The following is a 25,619-nucleotide window of genomic DNA, read 5'->3' as shown; positions in this document are numbered from 1 at the left end:
TTCAAACTGTTATTTCTTGAAGATGGGTTCATATATTTCCACAGGAGTGGTAGAAGAAGTTTTAAGGTAGTGTTTTAAAAAATGGATTTTCAGCTGAGAAATAATATTTAGAAACAAACCCATAAACACTCCCTTTTCTTAACAGAAATCAAAAGGAAGTAACCTTTTAAAACTTCCTTTAGATTAGGGTATGTATGAGCAGCCACTTTTCCGACGCACATGGGGTTTTCTCTTTGTTCAAATCTCCCCTCCCTCTCTTACAGGAAGCTATTTTCTTTTTCCTTCTTTCTTTCTTGCCTATTAACCTTTCACTCCTTAAGACAAAAAAAAAAAAAAAAAAAGATTTAGGGTATGTAGAATTCTAGTGTTGCTATATATATTTTATACCAGTGTCATCAGTTTTAATTCTTTGCTTTTAAACAAGATTTTCTAAAGGAAATTTTTAAAAAACTCACCATTTATACCTCACATAATTAAAATTTTTATATGTCATTTATAGATATAATTGAATACTTTAACTGGGTGATTTGTAGTTTGAAATACTGGACTTCTATTTTATTTTCTAGCTAATTCAAGGTAGTGCCTGGTGGTTTGGAACAATCATTTTGAAATTTCTGACATCTAAACTCTTAGGCGTTTCAGACCACGTAAGTACTTTTTAGTTAAAACATAAAAGTTCTTATAAATATGCAGCTTAATGAAAACTTTGAAACCATCTATTCTTACCTCTTCATTTTACAGAGGTTAAATGTCTTCTTTAAGGTCTTTAGACGAGTTACTGGCAGAGTCAATAATAAAATCTTGCAGTTCAGTGATCTTTGCAACCCACTAAAAAGCAAGAATATTCATCAATGCTGACTTGGCCTTTTAGGAAAAAAATACTAATAGTTTGTTTTTATATTTTAGTAAAAATACAAATAATTAGTTGTTTACATCATAAGTTATCCATTTATTGCAGATGTTAACATATGGGAGACTGTCCTCAGCTTTGAAAACATAGAACTCTTAAAATCTCAGTATTGTTTTACTTATTTGTAACTGTGGACTAAAATCAATGTATGATTTGATGTTTTAAGGCCTTTCTTGTTATATAAAAAGAGAATGTTAAAAAATTTTGATCTTTTCATTTTCTAGGAAATACATGCAGAGCATTTATCTCTCATGTGGTATTTCTGTTTGTTAATGTCTTAAAGAGTAGCCCTTTTCAAGACCTAAGTCCTTGCTTAACTAACTGGTTTGGGGAATAGAAAACAATGCATGAATCTACTTTTTATTTCTAGCGCTTTCTGTTTAGAAATAAGCATACATGAGTATATCATACAATAATCAATTTTGAAATTTACCTCATTTAATGCTATCCAGTTAGGGCCCTGTTTGGTGCTGAAATTATATATTTTGGCAAGGGATTATAGTATTACTTCTCTAAAAAGTCAAATGCTATCTCTATGCAATATAACATGCAACATGTTTATATTAAATAAAATTTCTAAATGTAAGTGTATGCCATTTGTTGCTAGCTTTGCATGGTGGTTTATTAGTTTATTTGTTGCTGCTGTTCTCTGGTATGTCTGACACATTTCCCCATTCTCCTTTCCTTTTTATTGTTTTTAACTTTATTATATATGTCTTATGATAAACTTTACTTAGATCTTCTAAGTTATTTATTTATTTAAGTTTGTTCATGATTATGTTTCTTGACTTACTTCACACTTACTTCACATTGACCCCCAGCTCTTTACAAATCTGTTTTTTTTTTTTTGAAACACAGTCTCACTCCATCACCCAGGCTGGAGTGCAGTGGCCAATCCTGAGTCACTGCAGCCTCCACCTCCTGGGCTCAAGCGATTCTCGTACCTCAGCTTCCTGAGTAGCTGAGATTATAGGCACGTGCCACGATGCCTGGCTAATTTTTATATTATTGGTAGAGATGGGGTTCCAGCATGTTGGCCAGCCTGGTCTCAAACTCCTGACCTCAAGCGATCTGCCTGCCTTGGCCTCCGAAAGTGCTGGGATTACAGGTGTGAACCACCGCGCCTGCCGTACAAATTAAAACAAAAAATACAAACACACTTCCCTGGTAGTCCTGAGTGACTTCCTTTATGTGACAGTTATGAGGAAGACCTGAAATTATAGTGGTTTGGTCAAATTAATTGAATGAAAACCACTGATAATCATCAAACTTGTTATAAAATAATTCCTATCCCTATAAAATAATTTGAATTAAAAGTTTACTTGCCAAATATTTTCCTTTTCCTGGCCTTCCGAGGATGCTATGGAAAAATAATTGTCTCAGCAAGAGCAGGTTGTAAATAATCAGTAGAAAAATAGAAGTTCTGCATTGGGTTTGGTTGTTGGTATCTATTTTTAGCCTTGGAGATCAAATAGCTAAGTCAAAGATCAGAGTGGTATTTATAATTGTTGTAATTCTTATGAGGATCAGGTCTCATATTCAGTGGTTTGAATATATGTCTGTAAAACATCAAGAAGTACCAAATATTGTAATCAGTCTGTGAGGCTTTGTGAAAATGACAGTGCACAGAAAGCTTATGACCTACAATGTATGTTGAAAGAGGTTAAGTAAAATAGTTTTTCATCATAAATTGTCATACTATAAAGTGTAATTAACTACATGATGGTTTCTTCTCAGCAGATATTTATTTTAGCTCACTCTTTATCATATTCTATTTTTTTCTGTCTTCTTTCTATTTTTCATTTTTCATGATATTTCTCTATTTTCAGTTATCTTGAGAAGCCAGCGCATCGTATGTTTGGTTCACTGTAGTTTTTTGTTTTCTTAGAGGGATGTCTAAATACATTGGATTTATCTGCTCTATAAACTTTGTTATTCTTACATCAATAAAGCATTACTGGCTATCGGCTATACTCATTTGTGTAATTTTAATTCATTTTACTTTATTTTCTCCCAGATTCGCCTGAGTGATCTTATAGCAGCCAAAATCTTAAGGTATACAGATTTTGATACTTTAATGTACACCTGTGCTCCTGAATTTGACTTCATGGAAAAAGCGGTATGAATGTGTCTTTTCTCCTTCTCTACTAATAGGAGTTTTTGCTCTAGTTTTAATCTGAAACTCAAAATTTTTACTCAGAAACAGTCAACTTATTTTATATATTTTTTTTTACTGTAACTTTTGCTATTCTACCTTCCTCACTTGTTTTTTTGTCTGTTAAAAAAAAAAAGGTAGCCTCTTATAGTCACTGATGATGGTTAAATGAGATAATCTGAGAGAGTGTTTAACATACAATATGACCCATAATAATTACTATTATTACAAATCAATTACTTCCAATAATCTAGGCCAATAGGAAATATGGGACCATTCAGGAAAAAGTCTCAGTTCTTGTTTCTGTTTTTAAGAAATTCAGTTTTATTACAGTTAACACCCCAAATATTATAACTTTTTTAACAAGGTGTTACCAAGAAAGGTATGCTACTGATGAGTTTTAATGAACATATAAAAATTCATTTTAAATTATACAAATGCAAGGTATTCTTTTTAAAAAGTTCATGTTATAAAGCTTTAAAATATAGGCTGGAGGTGGTGGTTCATCCCTGTAATCCCAGCACTTTGGGAGGCCAAGGCGGTTGGATCACTTGAGGTCAGGAGTTTGAGACCAGCCTGGCCAACATGGTGGTAACCCCATCTCTACTAAAAATACAAAAATTAACCAGGCATGTTGGTGCATGCCTGTAGTCCCAGCCTGAGTAGGAGGCTGAGACAGAAGAATTGCTTGAACCCAGGAGGCGGAGATTCCAGTGAGCTGAGATGATGCCAATGCACTCCAACCTGGGTGACAGAGTGAGACTCTGTATCAAAAAAAAAAAAATTGGTTTCTTTGTAGAATCATGGAACACAAGATCAGGAAGGGCTCTTAGAGACCATGCCATAATGTTCTTTATTTGCAGACAAAGAAAAGCTTAAAAGATTTGCCTAAAGCACACACAAGCCAAGATCAGATCATGGATTCTAATAGATTCTAGAACTCTCAATCCATGGCTCTTTCGTCTATCTGAAGGTTAATTTTTTTCATAGAACATAACAAAGTTGCTACTGGATTGATTATTCCTTGTGTAATCATTATGAATTCTGAATTAGTGGTAAATAATAAAATTTTACATTCTTCTCTTATCCATCCAACCAGTCATCCATTCATTCAAAAACTATTATTGACCACTAGTTATCTGTGAGGCAGTTTGCTATAGCACGATAAAGAGGAAAATGAACTGGTTTCTTGCTTTTAAGAAATGTGTAATTTAGTTACATGGTAAATTACTCCTTATCACAATAACAGGTCATCAGAATTAGTTAGCCAATGTTATTTCTGTATTTATTCATAGTTTTAGTAATTAACTTTGGTTAGCTTTCTTTCTTGTTAGCTCTAGTTTCACTAATGAAAATAATGGAGCTGTGTAGTACAGAAAATTACAATGTAGGACCCAGGGATCGGTAAACGCACATTTTAAAACTTAGTATTATGTAAATAAAAAAAAAGAAAAGAAAAAATAGATATAGCAATTCTAGTTTTATTAAAATAAGAAATTTTTCATTAAAGTTTTGGAATACTTTCTATAAGTATTTTTGTAATTTTAATTATTAAGGCATGGAAGACTATATATATATATATACTGCTGGTGACAAGGAAATTTTACCTTTTACTTTTAAGGAATGTTATCATGGCACTTAGTTTGACATAGACGTTTACTAATTTAATGTAAAATTCATAAGTAACTATTTTGAATATTTTGGTATATTTCAGACTCTGCTGAGATACACAAAGACATTATTGCTTCCAGTTGTTCTGGTGATTACATGTGTTATCTTTAAAAAGGTATTTTTAAACAAATTATTATTTGTTTTTGGCATCAATATAAGAACTATAATAATGCAAATTGCTCAGAATTCTATGTTATTTTTAGGATGAACTCTTTCTAAAAGTTTGCTTTTTATTTAGATCTTTCATTATCGATCTTTTTATAAAAAGCCATGATAAAAGGTATTCTTATTTTTTCTTTCAAAAGATACATACCAGTCACCAGCTGTGTATCAAAGACTACATTAACATTGTAGGCACACCCGAACAAATAAGATGTGGCCACTCCTGTCTTGGAACTTACAGTCCTGGATTATTGGGGGTGGGGGTGCAAACGTGAAGCAAATAATCACACAAATGTCTAAAGAATTAAAATTTTGTAGGTGCTATGAAAGAAAAGTCCTTGACAACAACATTAGTATCTTTCAAATACAAAGTACAGTGAAGTCTTGATCTATTTTGAGTGGGCCTGAGTAGAAGAAATTTGTATAGCTAATTAAAAAGTATTTTTCTACATGTTCACTGTTTCCATGACAGAAGAAAAGAACATCTCAATGAAAGAAATAATCTTCAAAATACCAGTGGCAGGTTTTCTTGGTCTGGGTAGAGTTTATCTAAAAGCATGGTTAAAGACAGTGGGGTTTTTTTGTTTTTTTTTTTCTTAGCAGTGTTGAGCCATCTTTATTTATGTTATGTACAAGCTATCTAGTCTTAAGCCAGTATGTATTTATTTTATACTTTTAAGCAGATAGCAATGCGATTTCCTTACTACCATACCAGTTGTGTTCTTGTTGAAAGGAGTTTTCTGTATTTAAAGTCAAACTGCATATCTTCTCTATGTAGTTTTAGTTGCCACACTTCTCACTCCTTTGTTTACACATAGATGTGAATAATTTAAGAGTGGGAAAGGTATCTCCCTCAACATCTCTGTTGTTTCACCCTTGATCCAGTTCCCTGGTGACCACGTGGAAAGAGTCAAGATAAAGGAAACAAGGAGGAATGAGTAAAATGTGAGCAGGTTTACTGCCCTGCATCCTTTCGGCCCATGCTGGCTTAGAATGAAGATTTTCTCACTGACCTGTTTCTTTTCCATCAAGGCAAAATGTCAAGTTATTCTTATAAGGCTCCACTTCGAGGGGCCAGTGCATGAATTAACTATTCAGTGGAGAGTCAGCCAATGTGAGAGAAACTGATAGCTAGATCCGCAACTGCTATATTTTAAAAAATTAAGATCCAAGACTTATAAATACATTACTAGTCTCCAAACACACCACATCCTGAACTGTGCATGTGCACTAACAGGGGCATGTGCGTACACACACACACAAACACATGCACACACACGTCCCTGCAGCCACCCACGTTTCATACACACACACATGCACACGCACACACTCACATACAAACATCCCTGCAGCTAGCCAAGTTTCACACACACATACTCAAATGTGCGTACACACACACACTCATCCCTGCAGCCAGCCAAGTTTCATACACACACACTTACACACACACACTAATCCCTGTAGCCGGCCAAGTTTCATACACACACACACATTCTCACACACACACAGACACACACACACACTCTCTCTCTCTCTCATCCCTGCAGCCAGCCAAGTTTCACTCCTTCCTTTCTGCTTTCTTATAAACCCCTCAGTCTTTATTTGTCCTACTGCGGCTTATTTTTCACCCCAAGGATACTTCTGATGGTCATTTAGTTTTCAATCATGTGAAGTCACTTCTCGGAAGGAGAAGAGGAAGCCATGTATAGTATGACCGTCCTGTTCCCGAGGACTCCCTTAAACATTAAAAAATACTTCTTTCCTTGGCGGAGTGTTTACATTAATGAATCAATTTCTTTCTTTAAATATTGCAGTATTCCTTAGAAAAGTTTCATTGATTTGATTCTATTCACAGACTGTTCGTGATATTTCGTGTGTTTTAGCTACAAACATTTATCTAAGGTAATTATATCATCATTGTTTTTAAAACATACTGTATTCAATTATTAAATAACTTACTATAACATTAATTTTTCGAATGAGTATGCATTAAACTTTAGCATTATGATTAAGAAAGGAGATATGAACCAAACTTCAATGTTTTCTTAAAAATATTATTCTTACAGATTTCTTACATGTATTTGGACTTGTTTTGGAGATATTTGTATTTGTGAACTAACTCAAAGTTTAATTTGATAAATTATAATATATCATTAGAATTTAAAGTCAGTAAGCTAAAGATTTATTTTTGGAATTCCTCCCTTCCCTCTCTCCTCTCCTCTCCTTTCCTCCCCTCTCCTCCCTTCTCCTCCCTTCTCCTTGCCAACAAAATGTATTATATCAGTCACACATAAGTAAATTGCTACAGGACTCAAGAAGTAAATTGTGAAGAAAATTTCCTTCTGAGGGAAATATCTCAAATGACATGTTTTTTAATGTTCAACTTTTATTTTAGATAGAGGGGCACATGTACAGGCTTGTTACATGGGTATATTGTACCCAGGTAGTGAGCATAGTACCTAATAGTAGTTTTCAAGTTACATTTTATATTTGTAAATAGAATATTTGATTTTATTTTGTGACTTCTACGTTATAGAATAGTTTTAGATTTATAGAAAAATTGTGAAGACAGTAGAGAGAATTTCCATAAACCCCATACTCCATGCTTGTATTTTTAACAAACAGCTGTGTATGGTTATCAGAAGAGTTAATTAAGCTCCTAGGTGCATCTGTTGAAATTGTTTGCAAAATAAAGGGGATGATAGACCCATTCTATATTGTTCTGGACAGAAGGAGCCCAGGAAAATGTGTCTTGGCATTCTAAAAAAGAATGACTGGCAAACCCTGGACACTATTCCCATAAGGAGCGCATGAAGGGACTTGGGATATTTAATTGGATAACAGAAGATTGAAGGGTATGTGGCAACTGTCTTCATATATTGCAGAGGGTGTAATGTGGAAGCGACAGACTCGCAGGGGCCAGTGGATGGAAGATAATTACTCAGAATATGGAAGTCTTATGTACTGATTACATATTTGAAAGTGACAGGCCTGTTGTGTATGGGCAGAGGGTTCTGGGTTAAATTGCAAAAATAATAATAGTAGGGGCCAGTAGTAATACATTCTGAAAAACCAGTGTATCAAAAAGACAGGGAATACTCCCTTCTCTTAGGTCTGCTCCTCCGGGTGCTAATTGTAAGTAGCTTTGTATGTTTTGTTTTAGAAAATACATATGGAAACACGTATTTTTTAAAAATAGAAGTGTACTATTCTTCTTATCTGCAGCTTGTTACTTGTATTTAATAGTGTGTCTTGGGCCTCTGCCTTGATCTTCATTATACTTTATAATGGTATTAGGATTTTATTGTTGACCATCATGTGTGACTGCCATGTGGTTAGCCTTTCCCATATCAATGAAAGTTTAGATTATATATAACTTTTGTCATAAAAAAGCCCAATGTTGTGAGGATTGAACATCCTCGTTCCTGTATCTTGGTACACTTATTCTAAGTATTTCTATAGTATAAAATATTTGAATTTGGACTGCTGATTATGAGGCTTGCATATTTTAGAATTTGATAAATACGGAGAAATAATACTGATGAGAGTGTCCATTTCCCTGCCCCTCCACCAACATCGTTAGAAAGCTTTTAATTTTTTCTGATAGGGTAAAAACAGTTCATTTTATTGTATAAATTCTTTGTCAGTGGAGTTTTGCAGCTTTTCATGTGTTTATTAACTGTTTCTTTTTGACCTCTGAAAGTTGTTTTGTGGGTTTTTCTTTCTTTTTTTTTTGTCTCACTGCTGTGTATGCAGTGGCACGATCTCGGCTCACTGCAACCTCTGCCTCCTGGGTTCAAGCGATTCTCCTGCCCCAGCCTCTGGAGTAGCTGGGGTAACAGGCGCCCGTCACCACACCCAGCTAATTTTCGTACTTTTAGTAGAGACAGGGCTTTGCCATGTTGGCCAGGCTGGTCTCGAACTCCTGACCTCAAGGGATCTGGCCACCTCGGCCTCTCGAAGTGCTGGGATTGCAGGCATGAGCCACCGTGCCCGGCCATGTGTTATATTTTTGCTTTTTCCATAGACATAACATTTTGTCTTTTATGTGTATTACATAGTTTCTTCCAAGATGTCAACTTACAGTTCATTTATGGTCTCCGCTTTGTAGAACTTCGAAATTTCTGTACAATCACCATTATATAATTTTTTCTGGGTTCATATGTTGCTTAGAAACACTTCCCTACACCAAAAACATTAAAATATTTTTTCATATATTCTTTCATAATTTGCTATTTACATATAGGTGATTGATTATTCTTTCATTAATTTTGTGGTATAGTGACATAGAGGAGTCTACATTTTCCCCCCTCTAATGAGGTATTGTCCCAACACAGTATTGCATAAATCTTTTTTTTAAATGCCAGTTTTTATCACTTACCAATTCTCATTGTATTTGAGTCTGTTTTAGATTGTCTCTTATATTGATCTCTTAGTTTATAGGAAAGCTGCTTTACTTTTTTTTTTTTTTTCTGTTTTTGGTAACCCATTTGTATCTAGCCACATTACCAAACTTTCTTTCTGGTTCTAATAGTTTTACCATTGATGCTCTGGATTTTCTAGGCAGGTTATCATATAATCTACAAATAGTAATAGCTTTTTAATATTTATACTTCTCTATTGTCTTGTCTTGTGTATTAGCTAGAACTTCCAGAACAACTTTGAATTGCAGTGATAATGGGCTTGCTCTTATTTTGCTTCTGACTCTAAAGTGAAGAATGTCTTTGTTGTCTCACTGTTTCATTTGCTGTTAGTATATCATAGAGAGCCTTTATTTCACTAAGAAAGTTTCCTTGGCCAGGCATGGTGGCTCACACCTGTGATCTCAGCATTTTGGGAGGCTGAGGTGGGCAGATCACGAGGTCAGGATATTGAGGCCATCCTGGCTAATATGAAACCCCATCTCTACTAAAAATACAAAAAATTAGCCGGGCGTGGTAGTGGGCACCTGTAGTCCCAGCTACTCAGGAGGCTGAGGCAGGAGAATGGCGTGAACCCGGGAGGCGGAGGTTGCAGTGAGCCGAGATGGCGCCATTGCACTCCAGTCTGGGCGACAGAGTGAGACTCAGTTTCAAAATAAATAAATAAATAGGAAAGTTTTCTTTTGGTTTATATAAACCAGGATAATTTTAAAGATTAAAAACAGATGTTGAAAGTGTATAATGTGTGAATTGTAACTCAATAAAGCAGTAAAAAATGTTAAATTTTTTAAAAATGGCTTTAAAAATATTTGGGGTATTATTATATATTTTTTCTCCTTATTAATAACTATACTTGTTTTTAAAATTGTGGTAAAAACACTTAACATGTGATCTACCCTCTTTACAATTTTTTAGCTGTATAATACAGTATTGTGGACTCTAAGTATAACATTCTATAGTCGATCTCTCGAACTTATTCATCTGGCTTAACTGAAACTTTAAGGCTGTTGATTAGTAACTCCCCATTTCCCCTCATTCCAGCTCCTGGTGACACCATTCCACTCTTTGACTCTATGACGTTGTCTATTTTAGATACTTCATATAAGTGGAATTGCACATTATATATCTTGTGGGATTGGCTTATGTCAGGTAGCATAATGCCCTTCAGGTTCATCCGTGCTGTCTCACATTGAAGAATTTCCTTCTTTTTTTTTTAGGCTGAACAGTATTCCATTGTTCGTGCACGCTGCGTTTTCATTACTCATCTGTTGATGGACATTTAGTCGGTTTCCACATCTTGATTGCTATGAATAGCACTGCAGTGAACATGAGAGTGTTAATATCGCGTTGAGGTTTTGATGTCAACTCTTTTGGATAAATACCTAGAAGTGGGATTACTGGATTTTATGGTAGTTCTACTTTTAATTTTTTAAAGTTTTTCTGGTGAACCTCCATCCTGTATTCCATAGCAGGTGCACCATTTGCAATTCCACCTGTGCAAGGATGTCAATTTCTCTACATTCTTGCCAACATTAATTATCTTTTGTTTTTTGGATAATGTCTATCCCGACATATACATTAGAGTTGTAATCTTTCTGCTGGTAGAAGGTCTTGCTTCAATGGTGATAGCTTCTGACTGATCAGGTGGCTGTGGCAATTTCTTAAAATAAGACAATAATGAAGTTTGCCACATTGATTGACTCTTCCTTTCGTGAAAAATTTCTCGGTAGCATACAATACTGTTTGATAGCATTTTACCCACAGTAGAACTACTTTCAAAATTGGAGTCAGTCCTCTCAAACCCTGCCATGCTTTATCAACCAAGTTTATGTGATATTCTGAATCCTTTGTTTTCATTTCAACAATGTTCACAGCATGTTCACCAGGAGTAGATTCCATCTCAAGAAACCATTCTCTTTGCTTATCCATAAGAAGCAACTCCTCATCCATTCAAATTTTATCATGAAATTGCAGCAATTCAGCCATATCTTCAGGCTCCACTTTTAATTCTAGTTCTCTTGCTGTTTCCACCACATCTGCAGTGACTTCCTCAGCTGAAGTCTTGGACCCCTCAGAATCACCCATGAGGACTGGAATCATTTTTAGTGTTATATGAGAAGAAAGCATTCTAAGAAAATAACATAATAAAGTAGAAAATAAGTTGGAATCAACTGCTTCCCATCTCTTATTGATGTTAGTATTTTGACCTCCATCCATGACTCACAAATATCCTTAATGGCATCTAAAATGGTGAATCCTTTCCAGAGGTTTAAAATTTACCCAAATCCATCAGACGAATCACTATCTATGACAGCTATAGCCTTATGAAATATATTTCTTAAATAATAAGACTTGAAAGTTGAAATAACTCGTTGATCCAGACTGCTTTCCTGCAACCTTAATCTCCTTGTCCATCTCTATCAGAACGCTTGGGTGACCAGCCGCATTGTCAATGAGCAGTAATATTTTGAAAGGAATCTTTTTTTCTGGGAAGTGGGTCTCAAGAGTGGATGTAAAATATTCAGTAAACCATGCTGTGACAGATGTGCTGTCATCCGGGCTTGTTCCATTTGTAGAGTAGAAGCAGAGTAGATTTAGCATAATTCTGAAAAAAGGCCTCAGGATTTTCAAAGTGGTAAATGAACATTGGCTTCAACTGAAAGTCGCCAGCTGCAGCAGTCCATGACAAGGTAATTCTGTTTTGGATTTTTCATAAAACCAGCTTTTGGTTTTATTTATTATATTTATGAAGGTTGTTCTCCATTTTGTTAATCTCTGCTTATATTTTTATGTCCTCAGTTTTTCTTTTGGTGCACTTTTGTTGTTTTTCTGTGTTTAAAGTTCACATCATTTATTATCAATCATGATTGTGTCCTAGTAAATACATTTAAAAGTTATAACTTTTTCTCTGAAGAAAATTCACACTGTATCCCATGCTGTGTGTAGCATTACCATTAACGTAGATTTCTGTGTAGTCTGTGATTTGAGTTTTGGTCATTTAATCCAAAATCAATTAGAAGAATGTCTTAAAATGTCTAACTAGTTTTAGGCCAGGTGCAGTGGCTCATGGCTGTAATCCCAGCACTTTGGGAGGCCAAGGCAGGCAGATCACGAGGTCAGGAGATCGAGACCATCCTGGCCAACACAGTGAAATGTCATCTCTACTAAAAATACAAAAATTAGCTGGGTGTGGTGCATGCACCAGTAGTCCCAGCTACTTGAGAGGCTGAGGCAGGAGAATCGCTGGAACCCAGCAGTCGGAGGTTGCAGTGAGCCAAGATCGCCACTGCGGTCCAGACTGGCAATGGAGCGAGACTCCGTCTCCAAAATAATAATAATTTTAAAAAATGTCTAACTAGTTTCTTCTGTTGTATATTTTGCCTTTAAAATTAACTTGCTATTTATTGAGATGGATGTTCAGTTTTAGTAAATGCGTAAATGCTCTATGAGGATGTTTTAAATGTTCATTTCTAACTTGGGGGAAATTCAAAGTTACATGTTATATTGTGTTGTTAATGTGCTATTCTAAATGGTCTAGTATACCAACTTATTTTTCTACTTTATCTGTTTTCTTAGAATGCTATCTTCACATACAACATTAAAAATGAATTTCTCAAAATTGTTTTGTAATTTTAATAGTGTTTGTTTTATATAGATAGTGGTGTTCATTGCATGATTATTATGGGATTGTACTTTGATTATTATAAAGGATATTTTTTGCTTTACTTGGTGGTTTTTGCTGTAAATTTTTCTTTGTAGAAAATTAATATTGCCACATCTGCTTTCTTTTTTATAGATTTGCCTGGTTTACCCATATTTATGCTTTATTTTTTAAAACATTTTTGTGACATTTTGGTGTAGGTGTATTTCTCATTGTTAGATTTTTTCTATTCAAATTTCTCTAATACTCATTTTCTAATTGGTGAATTTAACCCATTTTCATATTAACTGTGATAACTGCTGTGTTTGTACTTCTTCCTGCCATCTGATTTTATGTTTTCTATTCATTGTGCTTTTCAAAAATTATTTTCTTGATACTTACTGAATTGTTAGCCATATCCCATTTCTATATTTCCTGGTGGTTTTTCTTAAATTATTAGCAAATATATTCATCTTGATATTAAGAATTCATCAACATCTAAAACCTGTTACCACCAACAATAGTAGCTAACAGTTATTATTTCCTGTGTGTCTGATAGTATTTTAAGCTTCTTACCAGTATGAACTCAGTAAATCCTCACAACTAGCTTGTGAGAAGAGAGTCAGTTATTACCATTATTTACAGATGAGGAAACCAGTAAGAAGGTAAGTAATTTTCCAAAAGGCACACAGCTAGTGAGTAGTGGAGGCAGAATTCATACTCAGGCTCTGTACTTAGAGACCTGCTTGCTTCAGCACTGATTTGTCAGAATATTTTTTCTTGTCCCTGCCCACACACCCTCTCCTTCCAGGTTATGCTGAAATTTACTTCTAGATTGTTGTCTTATCTGTTAAGAAGTCTCTGAACATTTGCATTAAAGACACCAGCAATCTTTGGACTTGACTTCAAATTTTACTGATTTATTTTTCCTTGACATGTAGAATTGGCAAGCTTTCTGGGTGCTTTCTCACCTGAAAAATGGCTTTATTTTGCCCTCATATTTGATGGATAGATAGGTTAATAGATATTTGTGGGTTTCATTCAACATTTTGTTTACATTGCTTCTTTGTGTTCTAGCATTGAGCATTACAGATGAAAATTCCTATATAGTTTTTCTCTCTGGAAATCTATTACGTTTGGAGGGGTGATGCATGTGCATTGTTGTTCTCTTATTCTTTCACTTTAGCCTCTCTTTTTTGAATTTCTGTTACTGCTTTTATCATAGTATCTATTTCTTTTCTTTCTGTGTTCTCAGAGAATATCATCACTGAGTCTTTAATACTGTCAATTTCAGCTGTGTACATGTTGCTCTTTAACCTTTTGAGGCTTTAAATTAGGCAAATATATTTTTCTTAGAATTTCTGAAAACTCCTTTTCACTGGAGCTTATTTTAATTATATGGATGCATTATCCTCTTAAACTTCTGTGAAAATAATAATTGGAGTTTTCATTTGTATTAGCTGTTTCATGAGAGGTCAAGTTTTTTGCTCATTTATTTTGGTGTTTCCTTTTCTTCTTCTTCTTCTTCTTTTTTTTTTTTTTTTGAGACACAGTCTTGCTCTGTTACCCGGGTTGGAGTGCAGTGGCCAGATCTCAGCTCACTGCAAGCTCCGCCTCCTGGGTTTACGCCATTCTCCTGCATCAGCCTCCCGAGTAGCTGGGACTACAGGCGCCCGCCACCTCGCCCGGCTAGTTTTTTGTATTTTTTAGTGGAGACGGGGTTTCACCGTGTTAGCCAGGATGGTCTCGATCTTCTGACCTCGTGATACGCCCATCTCGGCCTCCCAAAGTGCTGGGATTACAGGCTTGAGCCACCACGCCCGGCCTGGTGTTTCCTTTTCATGGTATTTGTGTGTTGGGATTTGATTGTATATTCACATTTTTAATTACCTACTTGATTTAAATAAAGTATCAGTAGTTACTTTCAGGGTTCTTGGTGATTATAATAATTGCTCACCTACCAGGCTGAGTTGTGCCTAGAAGAAATCTGTTGTGCCTAGAAGATTTTGGGACAAGTGGGGAAACCCCTCTCCATTAACTGCATACACAGGGAAGGAGCTACAAGGGAAATAGAATAATTTAATCTCCACTGTTACCTTAAGAGACCTTCCCTGTCTTCTATTAAAAAAAACAAAAACAAAAAACTACTGCATACAAAGGGTAGGAGCTACAAGGGAGATAGAATAATTTGGGCTCCACTACTACCTTAAGAGACCTTCCCCTGACTTCTCTTTTAAAAAACCTATGGGTCTCTACCCCTGAACTTACTTTCCACACTTATTTCTCTCTTCACCACCAAAATCCATATTAGAATGCAGCTGCAGGCTATAAAGCCTTGCATGAAAGTAAAATACCCAGTCTTTTCAAGAGAAGAATAAAATAGGCAGCCTCCTACCTATTATAAACTCCATGAAGGTAAGTGTTGTGTCCATACTGTTCATGCTGCACAGCAGTTGCCCTTATCTGCAGGGCGATGCATCCCAAGACCCCAGTCTTGAAACTACAGAGAGTAACACACCTGATTGCCATCATTGGAACACATTTCTGTTCACATCTTCCACCCACAGATTTCATGCCTTTCCCATCTTAACTAAGCACTTATCATGGACTGTGGCCATAACTTTTGCAGTTTTAGGTGCAACAGCAAAACCAGCATTAATTTTTTCTTCTTCACAATTTCATGGATAGATTTGTTCTTATTGTAGATCTTAGCAACCTCAGCATATGATGCTTTTTCTTTTGAGAACTTTCACCTTTTTTTCTTAACGAAAGCACTTTACAGCTTCTCTTTGGCATATCTCAACTGCCAGCATCACTGCTCTTGCACTTTGGGGCCATTATTAAGTCAGAAAAGGGTTACATGAAAACAAGCACTGAGCTACCACTAGAGACCATCTGATAACTGGAATGGTAACAACGTGACTAACAGGCCGGTGATGTATACAGCATGGAAATGCTGGACAAAGGGGTGAGTCACATCCCAGGTAGGATGAAGCAGGGTGACTTGAGATTTCACTATTCAGTATGGTGCACAATTTAAAACGTAGGAATTGTTTACTTCCTGGAACTTTTCATTGAATATTTTTGGACTGCAGTTGACCACAGGTAACTGAAACTGGAATGTGAGGATCAGAGGATAAGCAGGGACTGTGGTATTCATTTCGTTGCACAGTGCCTAGAATACAGTAGGTGCACTATAAATATTTTGTAAAGGAATAACTTTTCTAAAACTAAAAATATTTATGTTTTACCCAATAATTTTTCTTCTGGAAATTTGTACTAAGGAAATATTCAGAGATGCTTACAAAGTTTTATGCATGAGTGTCCATGCTATTTGTAATTGTGAAAAATGAAAACAACTCAAAAGTTTAACAGTGGTCATCGAAAGTATTGTATACACTGTATATATAGATTGAATAGAAGGTCATCCTATTCATTTATTCATGAGAGGTACAATCTCCAGGGATCTGTAAAATCTATTTTGTCTTAACCAAATAACTAAATTATGACTTTTAAATTGTTGTAATTTTTGTAGTATTATCTGATACTTTTATTTTTATGTATGTTCTTAAGTAGTTTAGAAGATAGTCAGATTTTTAAAATCTGAGATCAAAGAAATGAAGCTTATTTTTATGTATTCATAGTATAAGAGACATTCAGTAAATAGATAATATTTTTGTTTTATTCTAGAAAAAAGCTCCTTGGACATGGTGAGGTAAAGCTTTCATTTTAATCTCTGGTAGACTTGTGTATTACATTGTAGTTTGAGGATAATTGACAAAGGTATAGCCTGCTGCTGACGCACCATCAGTCGTGAGTTGTCAGCATTGGTGATACATTTCTGCTGATCCTCCTCACTCTTTCATCTGCTCTCACTTTTGAATAGTAATAAGGATTTAAAAGCTGGAAGGCTGATTTGTGACTATAGCACAGAATTAAATTAAATTGCATTCATTTTACAATAACAAGCATTTGGTTTCTAGCCTGCTGAGCTAATCAGCTACAGTCCATTAGGGCAGGCACCCCTGGCCCTGTGACTGGTGGCCATCTGCCAGCACATAGGTTTGCTGGTCAGTCAGCGACAAGCTCAGAAGTGTTGAAGGATACAAAAGATACTAAAGTAATGTTGCTGCCCTTCAGTATGTGTAATTTTACAAAGGAGACAAATATGACAACACTTTATATGGTGTAAAATTATTTTGTGGCATAAAAAGGAAAAGATCAGTGTGGGCTGGAAATATTTCCTATTTGATAGAACTTTAAGTGGGTGTTGAGGTAAAGGTCACATTTACAGGAGTGGGTAACTGAATTTGAACTTAATAGGGATAGTTTATGACACATGTTGAGTATCCCTTATCCAAAGTGCTTAGGACTAGAGGCGTTTCAGATTTCAGATTTTATTGAATTTTGGAATATTTACACTGTAGTTACTAGTTGAGATCTCTAATCTGAAAATCTAAAATCCAAATGCTTCAATGAGCATTTGTTTTAGCATAACCTTTGAACACCATATTGGTACTCAAAAGTTTCAGATTTCGGAGCATTGTAGATTTCAGATTTTTGCATCAGGGATGCATTAGTAACTTTGTCACTTTACAGTGAGGCCCACTGTGTTGGTCCTCCGCCTCCTCACACCACCTCCTGCTCTCCCTGGCTCCTCTGCCTGCTCCATTTTCTTGCCGGCTGCACTTATTGCCTTACAGTAGACTATGTAATGGATTTGTTTATTTGCTATGTCTATGTATTGTCTGTCTTTTGTTACTAAATGTACTTAAATGTAATACAAGGGCAGAAATTGCTCACTGTTGTATCTGAAGCACCCAGAAGAGTACCTGGAACATAGTAGGCATTCGATAAATTGTTGTTGAATGAATGAATACTAATAGGCTCATTACTAAGTTAGAAGATCCTTGTCTTAATGAATGATATAGTTTCAGTATAGTTCATTAATTTAAAAATATGAAATATAAAAATGTGATTGTGCCTTATTTGTGTTTCTGTAGCTGGTTTTTCACACATTGCAGTTGTTAGCGTTTACTGCCCTTGCCATTTTAATTATGAGGCTAAAGCTGTTTTTGACGCCGCACATGTGTGTTATGGCTTCCTTGTTATGCTCTCGACAGGTAAGGAATTCATTCTTGTGTAACAATACTGTAAAAACTATAGCAGCGACACTTAGTAGTTACTGCGACTTTGCTAATTCAAAATATAAACACACTGTTTTTAACTTAACTAACTTAAAGGATTTAAACTATTACTTCATGTTTCACTATAAGCAAGAAAAACAATTTCAAGTGGCTTTGAAAAGTATTTCTAGATTTTAATTGATAGTTCTATAACAAGTGATTAGGCAAACATTTCCCCTCTGTTAGTATCCTGTCCATGAACATAACCTTTTGGAGTTCGGGTTTGTGTAAGAATGCCTGGCACAGTGGCTCACACCTGTAATCCCAGCACTTTGGGAGGCCGAGATGGGTGGATCACTTGAGGCCAGGAGTTTTGAGATCTTCCTGGCCAACATGGTGAAACCCTGTCTCTACTAAAATACAAAAATTAGCTGGGCATGCTGGTGTGTGCCTGTAATCCCAGCTACTCAGGACGCTGAGGCAGGAATATTGTTTGAACCCGAGAAGTGGAGGTTGAAGTGAGCTGAGGTCGCACCACTGCACTCCAGCCTGGGAGACGAGTGAGACTCTGTCTCAAAAAAAAAAAAAAAAAAAAAGAGTTTCCTGGTTCACCAAAAGTACCCTGAAGTACTCATCCAATACCAGAGTAGATGCAGAGAAATTGCTCTACTATGGTCCTGTTTGGCTCGAAGAATCTATGAGAAATTCTGGGGTTCTATCAGTGTATCTAACATACAAAAGAGCTAGATAAATTAGAATATTGGGCCTAAGGTACTTCTACGAACAACTTAGTTTGAGTTTATAGCCTTAAAATACCATAGTGCCTGTTTTCCTGAGAAGAATCTATATATGTCAAGCTAATAGGGCTTCCCTGTCTACCAACGATGTCCACAAAAGGCAGCCAAGGATGAAAGCATTTAGTTCTAAGATGTTTCACAGTTGTGATTTGTTTATTTTAATCCTCGGTAGTAAATTAGTACTAGAAGGATTAGGCATTCCTTCCTTAATTCTTCCCAGGGGAGAGAAAGTTCCATTTTCACCTGGGCCCTGTAATGCCAACATATTCGTTGCTTTAGAAACAGCCGGAGATGATAATTCTGCATACGTGTGTGCTGATATCAAAGGGTAATTCACATTGGTTTGAGTAACAAGGTGAGAATTTATTGTTGACCCTACAGTACTCTTTATATAAGAACTATAAATAAATGGTTTCTGTCGTTTCAGCTCTTTGGCTGGCTTTTTCGCAGAGTTCCTTTTGAGATTGTTATCTTTGGCATTCTAACAATGATGTCAATACAAGGTTATGCAAACCTCCGTAATCAATGGAACATAATAGGAGAATTTTATAATTTGCCTCAGGAAGAACTTTTACAGTGGATCAAATACAATACCACACCAGGTGTGTAGGTATTTGGTTAATATATAGTTGTACGCAAACATACTCACAAACACATTTGTGTATACTGTATAATTGTCATTTCTGATATATGTGTGTATGACAGATTTACAAATAGGCATTCATACTCTCACAGACTTTGAGCAGACTATTGCAATGTCAATCAATTAAACCCTTCCAAAAGGTAATTTTGCGCCCCCTTTAAGCCCCTCCTGATAATTATCAAATTTAAATTAGTAGCAGGAAATTAATGACTTTTCACAAGTTATGTCCTTTAACTCTCAGAGAGCACTACAGCATTTTAACCATAACAATGACAAATCAAATAAGTAAATCTTTAAAAATGAAATTTCACACCTTGTGTCAGGCATAGCAGAAGATACTCTTGATAGCAGGGAGAACTGGCACTGCTTCTGTCACTCCAATCAGTGCCATCTCCTCTAATTCTGTAAACAGGTCATCGGCAGAAGAGTTAAAATCTTGGATATTCTATTTTCTTCACGAAATCATCTCACAGAGATAGTATACATCCTACTTTTAAATACTCCAAAATTTTCTTTTTAGCTTAGCTCCTTTTCTTCCTGTCTTTATTCAGAACTACCTCAAGCAGATATATATTTTTAAATATCTTTCCAGAGAATCAAGTATATTCTATAACATTTTCTGCAACTAAATTTGTAAATCTAAGATTATTTTTGATATTTAGAAACTTTCTCTGGTACGAGTTCTTCACTATGATTTATTTAAATTTTCTTATGATTCCTGAGCTTGTTTCCTGTTATTTCTTATTTGATAGCCACTTTTTTACTAATTAACCATTATTAAGGTAAATCTTTATAAGCTTTAACTAAGATATTTGGTCTGTAGCTTTCAAAGGGTGTAGGTGACAGCGCCTCGTTAAACTGCCAAGCCAGTTTAATTCGAATTTTAAAAGTAATCCCCAACTGACTTTTTCCACATAGGAGCTCAAGGTAATCATTCCCTTTTTTTACTCTGCCTTGCCCCTCCCCAGTTATAGCTATTTTTCCCAAGCTTTTAAGGATATCTGCCCTTTTAATCTTTTCTTGTGTCTTTCTTTGTTCCGGTGTTTGTGTTGGGTTCCTGACAGAGAGCCTACATTTGGCAACTTACCCTTCTAAGATAACTGCCACAAAACCCCATCTCACTTTTAGATGCCTCTTCTTTGATCTTCTTTTCAATCTGTCTTATTCTCCTTTTAATTACTCTTATGAGTTATCTCACGGTTACCACATATTAAAAGCTGTATGAAGTTTTGTGGTATTAGTGGGACTAGTGCTTATATTGAGGCCCGCCATGTAAGGCTGTATAGTTTGTGCACTGCACAAAGGTGACCAATTGAGAGGGTAAGTGAAAGCTTAAATCCAGTTTGTGGTCCACTCATCAAGCCATGTACAAACGGGGCTCTGTCAAGTCAGGGAAATACCTTTTTCTAATCTGTGTAGTAGGCTAAATGGAAACTTCCATATAGTGATAGGAAAATACCTTATTTTTCCTTGTTATGGTCATTTACTTCACAGCCAAAAAGACAGAAGGTGGAGGGGGAGGGTATTTCTTCCTCTCTGTCTGCCATAGATGACAACTCAGTGGGTCCAGCTGTTGCTGGACAGGTGTGCCTAGTTTTTTTTTGGAAGACCCTGGCCCAAGGCTTTCAATTCTTCTTGCCCAGCATTTCCCAACCTTATTACTGTTGACATTGAGGCTGTCCTATGTATTACAAGAAATCCTTGGCCTCTATCTACAAGATGGCAACAGCATCTCCTCCCTCCTCCCCATAACATGACATCCAAAACTGTCTCCAGAAGTTGATAACAGCTTGTCATCATTAATTATTGAGTCTCCAATAATAAATACACATTCTTTGATTGGCTTACATATTTTCAAATTTGAGGCATATAAAGAAATTTTCATTCAAGGTTGTATTTAGAATGCTTAGTTATATTGGAAAGTAAACACTCAGGGTTCTCAAAGTTTTTAATTTATGTGGGTACATAGCAGGTGTGTATATTTATGGGGTAGATGGGATATTTTGATACAGGCATATAATGTGTAATAATCACATCAGGGTAAATGGAGTATCCATCACCTGAAGCATTGATCCTTTGTGTTACAAACAAGCCAGTTATACTCTCTCAGTTATTTTTAAATGTACAGTAAAATTTTGTTGACTATAGTCACCCTTCTGTGTTACCAAACACTACATCTTATCCATTCTATTTTGTTTGTGCACATTAACCATCTTCACTTCCCTTCCACCCCCTCACTATCCTTCCCAGCCTCTGGTAACCATCATTCTATTCTTGATCTCCATGAATTCAACTCTTAATTTTTGGCTCCCAGAAATAAGTAAGAACATGCAAAGTTTGTCTTTCTGTACCTGGCTTATTTCAGTTAATGTAATGACCTCCAGTTGCATCCATGTTATGGATAGGATCTCATTCTTTTTTTATGACAGAATCTCATTATTTTTTATGGCTGAATAGCATTGCGTTGTGTCAGTGTAGCACATTTTCTTTATCCATTCACCTGTTGATGGACACTTAGGTTGCTTCCAAATCTAGGCTATTGTGAGAAGTGCTGCAATAAACACAGGAGTGCAGATACCTCTTCTAAACATTTATTTCCTTTCTTTGGGGTATATATCTAAGAGTAGGATTGCTGGATCATTTGGTAACTCTATTTTTAGTTTTTTGAGGAACCTCCAAACTCTTCTACATAGTGGTTGTACTAATTTACATTTTCACGAAAAGTGTACGAGAGTTCCCTTTTCTCCACATCTTTTCCTGTCTTTTGGATAACCGCCATTTGTTATTGCCTGTCTTTTGAATAATAGCCATTTTAATTGGAGTGAGATGCTATTTCACTGTAGTTTTGATTTGCATTTCTCTGATGATCATTGATGTTGAGCACCTTTTCATGTACCTGTTTGACACTTTTATGTTTTCTATTGAGAAATGTCTATTCAGATCTTTTGCCCATTTTTAAAGTAGATTTTTAGATGTTTTTTCCTACAGAGTTGTTTGAGCTCCTTGTATACTCTGGTTATTAATTCCTTGTCAGATTGGTAGTTTGCAAATATTTTCGCCCATTCTTTCTGTTGTCTCTTCACTTTGCTGATTGTTTCCTTTGCTGTGCAGAAGCTTTTGTACTTGATGTGATCCCATTTGTTCATTTTTGCTTTGGTTGCCTGTGCTTCTTAGGTATTTACTCAAGAAATCTTTGTCCAAAAGTCCAAAAGTCCTGGAGAGTTTCCCCAAAGTTTTCTTGCAGTAATTTCAGAGTTTGAGGTGTTAGATTTAAGTCTTTAATCCATTTGGATTTGATTTTTGCATATGGCAAGAGATAGGAGTGTAGATTCATTCTTCTGCATATGGATATCCAGTTTTCCCAGCACCATTTATTGAAGGGATTGCCTTTTCCCCAGTGGATGTTTTTGGGACTGCTGTAAAAAGTGAGTTGACTGTAGATGTATGGATTTCTTTCTGGGTTCTCCATTCTGTTCCACTGGTCTGTGTGTCTGTTTTTATGGCAGTACCGTGATGTTTTGGTTACTGTACTTTTGTAGTATAATTTGAAGTCAGGTATTGTGATTCCTTCAGTTTTGTTGTTCTTGCTCGGGGTAGCTTTGGCTATTCTAGGTCTTTTCATATAAATAAAGGTTGTTTTTTCTATTTCTATGAGGAATATCATTAGTAGTTTGATGGGGATTGTGTTGAATCTGTATATTGCTTTGAATAGTAGAGACATTTTAACAATATTGATTCTTCCAATGCTTGAACATGGAATAGCTTTCCATTTTTTGTGTCTTCTTCAATTTCTTTCTCCAGTTTTCTATAGCTTTCATTTTAGAGATGTTTCATTTCTTCGGTTAATTTCTAGGTATTTAATTTTATGTGTGTCTACTGTAAATGGAATTACTTCTTAAATTTTCTTTTTCAGATTGTTCTCTGTTGGCATATAGTAATGTTAATGATTTTTGTACGATTTTGTATCCTACAACATTACTGAATTTATCAGTTCTAATAATTTTTTTTTTTTTTGGTGGAGACTTTAGGTTTTGCTAAATATAAGATCATATTATCTGCAAACAATGATAATTTGACCTCTTCCTTTTAAATTTGGATGCTTTATTATTTCTTTCTCTTGTCTGATTGCTCTCATGAGGATTTACAGTGCGATGTTGAATAATGTGGTAAAAAGTGAGCATCCTTGTCACGTCCCAGATCTTAGAAGAAAGGCTTTTGATGTTTCCTCTCTCAGTATGATACTAGCTGTGGGTCTGCTGTATATGGCTTCTATTATGTTGATTAATATTCCTTCTATACCCAGTTTTTTTTGAAGGTTTTTATCATGAAGCGATGTTGAATTTTATCAAATGATTTTTCTGCATCTATGGAGATGAGATGATCATATGATTTTTCCCCTTCATTTTGTTGATATTACGTATCACATTGATTTGCTGTGTTGAACCATCTTTGTGTCCCTGAGATAAATTCTATTTGGTCATGATGAATAATCTTTTTAATGTGTTACTGAATTCAATTTGCTAGTATTTTGTTGAGGATTTTTGCATTAACATTAATCAGAGATATTGGCCCATAGTTTTCTTTTTTTGATGGGTCTTTGTATGGTTTTGGTATTAAAGTGATATTGGTCTCATACAGCGGATTTGGAAGTATTCCCTCCTCCTCTATTTCCTGGAATCGTTAGAGTAAGATTGATAATAGTTCTTCTTTAAATGTTTGATAAAATTCAGCAGTGAAGCCCTCAGGTCCTGGGCTTTTCTTTGCTGAGAGACTTTTCATTAGAGATTTGATCTCATTACTTGTGATTGGTCTGTTCAGGTTTTGGATTTCTATACAGTTCAATCTTGGTAGGTTTTAGTATCTAGAGATTTATCAATTTCTAGGTTTTCCAATTTATTGGCATACAGTTGCTCATGGTAGTCTATTAGAGATCCTTTAATTTCTGTGATCCTTTAATTTATTGGCCTACAGTTGCTCATGGTAGTCTCTAATGATCCTTTAATTCCTGAGATATTGGTTGTAATATCTCTTTTTTCTAATCTCTGATTTTATTTATTTGGGCCTTCTCTCTTTTTTTCTTCGTCTGGCTAAAGGTTTGTTAATTTTATCTTTTCAGAAAACCAGTTGATCTTTTATATTGTTTTCTTCATTGAAATTTCATTTATTTCTGCTCTGATCTTTATTATTTCATTTCTCCTACCAACTTTGGGTTTTGTTTGCCCTTTTCTAGTTTTTTAATATGCATCATTGGGTTGTTAATTTGAGGTTTTACTTCTTTTTTGAGGTAGGCACTTATAGCTATAAGACTTCCCTCTTGCCGGGCGCGGTGGCTCAAGCCTGTAATCCCAGCACTTTGGAAGGCTGAGGTGGGCAGATCACTTGAGGTCAGGAGTTCAAGACCAGCCTGGCCAACATGGTGAAACCCTGTCTCTACTAAAATACAAAAATTAGCTGGGCATGCTGGTGTGTGCCTGTAATCCCAGCTACTCAGGACGCTGAGGCAGGAATATTGTTTGAACCCGAGAAGTGGAGGTTGAAGTGAGCTGAGGTCGCACCACTGCACTCCAGCCTGGGAGACGAGTGAGACTCTGTCTCAAAAAAAAAAAAAAAAAAAAAGAGTTTCCTGGTTCACCAAAAGTACCCTGAAGTACTCATCCAATACCAGAGTAGATGCAGAGAAATTGCTCTACTATGGTCCTGTTTGGCTCGAAGAATCTATGAGAAATTCTGGGGTTCTATCAGTGTATCTAACATACAAAAGAGCTAGATAAATTAGAATATTGGGCCTAAGGTACTTCTACGAACAACTTAGTTTGAGTTTATAGCCTTAAAATACCATAGTGCCTGTTTTCCTGAGAAGAATCTATATATGTCAAGCTAATAGGGCTTCCCTGTCTACCAACGATGTCCACAAAAGGCAGCCAAGGATGAAAGCATTTAGTTCTAAGATGTTTCACAGTTGTGATTTGTTTATTTTAATCCTCGGTAGTAAATTAGTACTAGAAGGATTAGGCATTCCTTCCTTAATTCTTCCCAGGGGAGAGAAAGTTCCATTTTCACCTGGGCCCTGTAATGCCAACATATTCGTTGCTTT

General features: G+C 35.7%; 1 protein-coding gene across 1 annotated transcript in view; it reads left to right on the top strand.

Moving 5' to 3' along the window:
• LOC105513615 (probable C-mannosyltransferase DPY19L2) overlaps positions 1-25,619 on the top strand; it is a 111,264-nt gene that overhangs the window by 70,509 nt on the left and 15,136 nt on the right. The window contains exons 11-17 of the mRNA XM_011944527.1: positions 567-647; positions 2,928-3,029; positions 4,780-4,851; positions 6,754-6,800; positions 16,650-16,674; positions 17,963-18,082; positions 19,310-19,484. Of these exons, the coding sequence (XP_011799917.1) occupies positions 567-647; positions 2,928-3,029; positions 4,780-4,851; positions 6,754-6,800; positions 16,650-16,674; positions 17,963-18,082; positions 19,310-19,484 (622 nt within the window). The remainder of the gene's footprint in view (positions 1-566; positions 648-2,927; positions 3,030-4,779; positions 4,852-6,753; positions 6,801-16,649; positions 16,675-17,962; positions 18,083-19,309; positions 19,485-25,619) is intronic.

Source organism: Colobus angolensis, unplaced genomic scaffold, assembly GCF_000951035.1.
Source record: "Colobus angolensis palliatus isolate OR3802 unplaced genomic scaffold, Cang.pa_1.0 Scaffold232, whole genome shotgun sequence".
NCBI lineage: Eukaryota > Metazoa > Chordata > Mammalia > Primates > Cercopithecidae > Colobus > Colobus angolensis.
The sequence above is the reverse complement of the archived record's forward strand: the minus strand, read 5'-3'. Positions and strand labels throughout refer to the sequence as shown.